The sequence below is a fragment of the Lutjanus erythropterus genome, chromosome 16 (genome assembly GCF_056507025.1).
Source record: "Lutjanus erythropterus isolate fLutEry1 chromosome 16, fLutEry1.hap2, whole genome shotgun sequence".
Taxonomy (NCBI): Eukaryota; Metazoa; Chordata; class Actinopteri; order Lutjaniformes; family Lutjanidae; genus Lutjanus; species Lutjanus erythropterus.
The window spans coordinates 16,572,269-16,578,506 of record NC_139332.1 but is presented as its reverse complement, the minus strand read 5'-3'; the positions used below and the strand labels follow the sequence as shown (position 1 = coordinate 16,578,506).

The following is a 6,238-nucleotide window of genomic DNA, read 5'->3' as shown; positions in this document are numbered from 1 at the left end:
AACTTAATCACATTTAACATAACCTTGCTTTATCAACCTATTTGTCATTTCATCACTGACATACATACAGTGTACTACTGTGTAGTGCACAGTGTACTACTGCTGCAATAAGGTTTTAGAACAGTAGCATCTTCTGCAGTTGTTTACTCTTACTCTATGTCTCATCTTCTCAGTCCATGTCCACTGGGCTGATATCAGGTACATACATATACTGGCAGGGTCTACTTCAGATATACATTATTCTTACTTCACATTGTCATTAACCATCTCAGACCCTGTTTTACTTTTTGCAACTCCAACAAATGGCATCAGTAGGAGACCTTGAGTCAATTTTGGGTCATTCTATGAAATATTCAGACACTTGGGCACCTGTAAAGCAGACATATGCCTTTCCTCATCACCATTAGGTTGGTATATTTTTGAGATGCATCAGTGTGGCACGGACTGGGGAGGAAGATGTGGAGGTAAAGGACTGAGTCCAACAGAGTCCTCTTATCACCTCAGCTTGATGAACCAGTACAGGACGAAGAAGACGAAGAAGCAGAAGAGCAGCATGTAGCACAACAGCTTGGTCTGACTGCCTCTCGACAGCTGCTTCACTCTGCCAATCGTGGCACCGAGCAGGCCGCCTGTTGAGTCAAAGTCTGTGTCCTAGTGTGGGAAAGAGAGATTAAAAAGTTTTAAGTCCAGGCAGGCGCACAAACAAACATACTGTAACACTCAGATTCTAAGTGGCGTAACCAAATGCATTTACTCAAATACTCTGCTTAAGCACAGTAACTGTTATTTAATACTTTGATTCAACTACATTTCAGAGGGAAATATACTTTGCAATCTGCTGCATTTATTTGTTATAGTAATGATTTTACCTATAAAATATATGATCAGCCTCTAAAACTTTGGGCCCCACCTGGGGTCTGTGCCCACCTTAGGGAGACAGCAAAACTCACAGGGGATCTCCAAGGCTTTGTCTGCTCTGAGGTTGTCAAAATTAGATTTGATCATGTTAACTAAAATCACAGTTTATGTAATAACCTGTCTACAAAACTATTTAAAAAAAGACAATTGTTGTTCTTACTCAAAACTAGTAGGTTACTTATTAGGCTACAACTGTGACCTCTGGCTTTCTGATGATGAATAATTATGACTTTTTTGCTGAGGATGAGAGTGTATAAATCTACTCTGTTGGATTGTTCAAGAAAAAATGCTAAGCTTGTACTAGAAAAGAGACATTTACCAAAGGTAAAGGTTTAAAGAATGAAAGCAATTATAATTGGGGCAAATTTTGGAAAAGCTTTGGAATAAATCACTTATTCTTTTGGTGCGTGTGGCTGAGGGGGGCTCAGCTTTTGAGGGGGCTTCAAGAAGAAAAGGCTGGAAACCACTCTAAACTCTACCACTCTAAAATATGATTTATTATATTAAACTACCCAACAGTGTATAGTAGGCCTGATTAAAAGTAGTAGCCTCTCCACCAGCTGCAACAGTAAAATGTTGCCTACGTGTTTATGAGAGGGATCAATCAAGTGTCACCGTGGCCAATTATCGGATCCCCTATTCACCACTGTTACGATTATCAGAATAGGTAGCATTTTTATCCAAATGCATATGATAAATTACCTTAAAAACATGCTACACTGGCTCTAATGCAGCTGCCTCTCTCTGTCTGCAGTCACCATTCTGAGGTCTTCATTTTTACTACAAATGTATATTGGTTCCTAATATTAGTTATTGTTTTCCTTCATTACCAATAATCTGTATCAGTATCAGCCCTGAAAAGAAAAACGTATCAGCTGACGCCTAGTTAACAGTGATGTCACAATTCTCCAATCCATAACTTGAATTGACTTTGGACTTTGGTCACAGTTAAGCACTAATTGCTATGCCATATCAAGTTCTCTCCTGGAAAAAACCACCAGTCCCACTTTAAGGATAATCTGAACCCTGATATGTGACGTAGTCTAGTGGGTTTGTTGTTTAATGTGAGTCCTTCCCGGTGGCAGCATGTTACAGCAGTCAAGGAGAAGTGCACACTATAAAGCAGAGATACTCAACTCACGTTGCCTGGGGGGCATTTTTGCAAATCAGCTAAAATCATAAATAAAAAACTTGCAGTGGTACTAGGGAATACTGCACTGAAGCCACGTTTGCCATCTTCACTCATCTTAGCCAAGCAACAGATCCAATCGCAGCACCTCTGTGCAGGTCAGCTGTATGCAGAAATCAAGTGTTACTGTCAGCGGAAGTTACTGGGGCATGGGGGTCTGGATCTCCCTTCTTGGGAAAAGCAGTTTCAATCAATTTATTAGTTAGTTAAAAATGGTCAGAGATCCACATGGCGCCCTATCGGGGACCAGATTTGGTCTGTGGGATGCAAGTTAAACATCCCTGCTATAAGGGGTAGTTAGACGTACTACAAGGAGTTTATAACAGTCTCATTAAATACTGATGTCGCTGTATGACCTACATAAGGAAATGAGATCATCAGTGAGAAAACTGGCTGTTTCAACATAGCTATTTTAAATATTTGCCACCAGGTCAGCATACAAAAAAAACATACTGGGAAAATTGCTGATCCTGCTTTTGAAATTGACTATCAGAACCGAAAACTCATTTTGACCTACTTTATATTTGGAGTTTAAATTGTGACACCCCTACTATTTAACTATCAATAATTAAACAATATGATAAATAATTACACACCACTCATAATAAGTGCTTTTACTGATTATTTTTAAAGTATATTTTGCTGATAATACTTAAGTAAGTTTCTGTAGGTAATTTGAGTGCAGGTCTGTTACTTCTAAGGAGTATTGTATTTTTAAATTGTGGTCTGACTTTACTAAACAGCTGTATTACTACTGTTTTTATAGTGTTTAGTCAGTAAGAAGAAAGTGAAACTCACCATGTCATTCAGCATGTTATTTTGGTATTTGACTTCCGTTCCAATATCGATAGACAGCTGTAAGATAACATGAATATCAAAAATATGTACAACACAATAAAGCCATTCGTTTACAACATTTCATACTCATAGTGCATATGAGAAAAATGACTACATACATAGCATACATATAAAACAACCATATGTATTTTCTAAGTGGACGACAGCACAGACGTCGCCTCTACTGTGATGTACAGCTCTTACTATGGCATTTAAAAAACATTTAACTAATACATTTTATGAAGAGCTACTTACACTTTTCAAAGCGTTGACTTTAGCTCTCAGTCCCTCCTGTAGGTGTTCATTTTCCTCTTCGTAAACACTGTATCCACTCGCTACATAATTCCCAGAGCCTCCTTCACCTTTATGAAACGACAATGACAATTAAAACACCGTCAGTTCGCTATTATAATCGTCTAATATAATGTTGAATTCAGGCCTGCGAAAAAACAACTCCGAGCATTCATTCATATGTTAACAACATTAGCTAACGTTAGCTAGCTAACTAGCTGACAAGCTAACTAAGTAGGAGTTTAAAATCCAGGTGTCCGTCTGTCTCTCACCAAGACCAGCGCGCCTCATCTTGAACCACTGAAGGTAACCCTGTCTGCCGGTGTGTGTGAGCTGTAACAAAACCTATTCACACTAAATAATACAGAAATGATAGTTGTCGGTAATCAGGTAACTGATAACTGTGGGAAGTTTGTGCACGTCACCAAGCGCCACGACATCATACGGTGGCCGACTAGGACAATCCTTCTCTGACGTAATGCGATGCAATAAGAGAACAAATTCATGCAATAATTCAAACTTTTCAGAGATGACTGACTATGTCAAGTAATACATTTCCTCTGCATATGCATATATATTATATAATATTTGACAGATATTTATCTGAGTCTATTTTTATTGTATCCTCTGTTTTTACAACTTATTTCCCACTGACATCTGTAGATTTATTTACTGTAATAGTTTGATTTTATTAAAGTTACTGTTGAAAAACTAGTACCACTTTTTTGTAGTCTATAACTGGCACAGAAATCACTGCATTTCAATTTTATGAATTAATTTATGGTTAATTATTGTGGATTGATGTTGAACATGTTTTCATATGGGGGATTAATTAGATTAATTTATAGAAAAGAGATGTTATTTATTGGAAAATATTCTGGGCAGGCATCATGAATTTATTTTAAATTTCCTAATTTTATTTGGTAAGTTTTATAGCAATAAATGCAACTTGACTGGAAAGAAACCCAATATTCACCATTTCAAGCATGAACTTAAAGTGTACTTTGAAACACTAAAAGGGCTGGCAAATCAGAAAGCCATCAGGACTTTGGTCACCACAGTCTCTTTTTAATTTAAATATGTATGTACCCCTTAACTTCTTATTCCTTTGTTGTTATTCATGTTGTTTATATCCTTTTATGATAATTGAATAAAAGAATTTTAGAGAAAAAAACTACTTTGGACAATTTGTGTTATTTCCACAGCTAATTATTTCAAATGTACAGAAATAAACTGTGTGTTCTCTTGTGTGTGTGTGTGTGTGTGTGTGTGTGTGTGTGTGTGTGTGTGTGTGTGTGTGTGATGCTTGCATGTGTGCCTCTGTGTGTATGATTGAGCCTCTTTGCCTCTTGGGAAATCTATTTTAAAAGTCATGTGACTCACCTTGAAATCAACAGATATTAGCATGTGAGGTGACAAAGCCACTAACAAAGACAAACTGTACTCATCAGTAAACCCATCAGCACCGTCTTTACTGGCTGCACCTCATATCTGCATTTTGGATTGACAACATTTATCTCTGGCTTAAGGAAGAAGTTTAATATTAATCATTATCAGGCGACAGTAAACATGGCATGATCCTTTCAGGTTAATGTCACATTTTTGACAAATGAAAAGCTTTTCTCCTCTATATGAGCTGTTATAGATTTTGTGTTACAGAAGAAGTTCTCACAAGAATGCAAACATCATAATTTCTTATCATTTGTGGTTGAATTTCTGATGCAAAGGCAAAATCTTAAAAATCCCACAATGTTAAAAATTAAAGTACATTTTACTCAAGTACTGAACTTGTGAAGAAATTGAGGTACTTGTATTTTACTCTATTGTTTACATTTGTTTTTTTTACTTAATATGCCTACTCCACTACATCTTACACAGTGGAAAAAAAGCTGACAACTCAACATTTCAAGGCAATTTACCGCAATGAAGTTTTGAGTTTTAAGCTCAACTCAAAGTTGATCTTGAGTTTTGAAATGCACTTTAAAAATGTTTGCTGGCCTAAAGTCATTATCTCAACCAAAAATCAGTCGGTAAAACCCAAGAGTTTGAGTCGGGCTCAAAATTCAAAAATCTATTGCAGCAAGATGCCATGAAATTTGAGTTTTCTATTTTTCTACTTTTTAATTTTGTATCTCTAGATGATTTTGATTTTTCTAATGAACTGAAGAATAACGTGTTCCTTCATGGGTAAAGAAAATTATCCCAGTTAAAACTATTTCAAAAGCCTTAGTTCTCAGTTCTACATGTTATAGCTAATCAAAGTAAATTATTAAGTGCTTCATGGTTAAAAAGAAAATGACAAAAAGATCAAACATACTGTTGTCCTTTAAAAATGAACCAAACAACTAAAACCCGACTAGAGAGTGTTTTAACTTTGTTGTGGTGGTGATTTTCTCTTTGGGGTAAAACAAACTGAACCACTAAAACTTTCCCACAGATCCTAATTTGATTGTGTTTCGGTGAAGAGGGTTTACCGGGGCCAAATTTTGAGATGCTGAACAAACTGAATTCTTTTTGCTATTTATTGCTGAAGACCTGAAACGTGTTTTTTTTTATGTTGAACTCTGAAGAGTTTCAGAGAATATTTATTTTGGACTTGATTGAAAATGACTTTCTCTCTCTGGTTAAAAGTGATTTTCCATTCTTCCGTCAATTCACTGATTTTAACTGAACTGACTTGAAAACTGTGATCAGGGGTGGAAGTAATGAGTGACAACTACTCAAACTACCATGATCTAAAAATCTTTTCATAGACGACGCCTCATTGAACAGTTTTTCCTACAATCATAAATGTAGTTACCCACATTCATCTTTTTTTAGACATGTTTTCTTATATTCTTTCAGTCTACTGACCAACATTTTCTATTCTTTCAGTTGATCTGTGCTGCAGACTGTCGTCACTGACTTAAACAGCCCGACTCTGGCCTCTTCTCTTTGTCAGCAGCTGTCACAGGTAGGCTATTTTTAATACTGTGAAACATGGGGTCATTAAACATTTCTGAA

General features: G+C 36.4%; 1 protein-coding gene across 1 annotated transcript; it reads right to left on the bottom strand.

The window, feature by feature from the left end:
* Positions 1-131: 131 nt before the first annotated feature.
* bet1 (Bet1 golgi vesicular membrane trafficking protein) lies at positions 132-3,681 on the bottom strand. Its single transcript, XM_084738535.1, has 4 exons — positions 3,508-3,681; positions 3,200-3,306; positions 2,906-2,962; positions 132-651 (listed from the first exon to the last, which is right to left on the bottom strand). The coding sequence occupies exons 1-4, from the start codon at positions 3,524-3,526 to the stop codon at positions 496-498; spliced, it is 339 nt and encodes a 112-aa protein (XP_084594661.1). The 5' UTR covers positions 3,527-3,681; the 3' UTR covers positions 132-495.
* Positions 3,682-6,238: the final 2,557 nt, after the last annotated feature.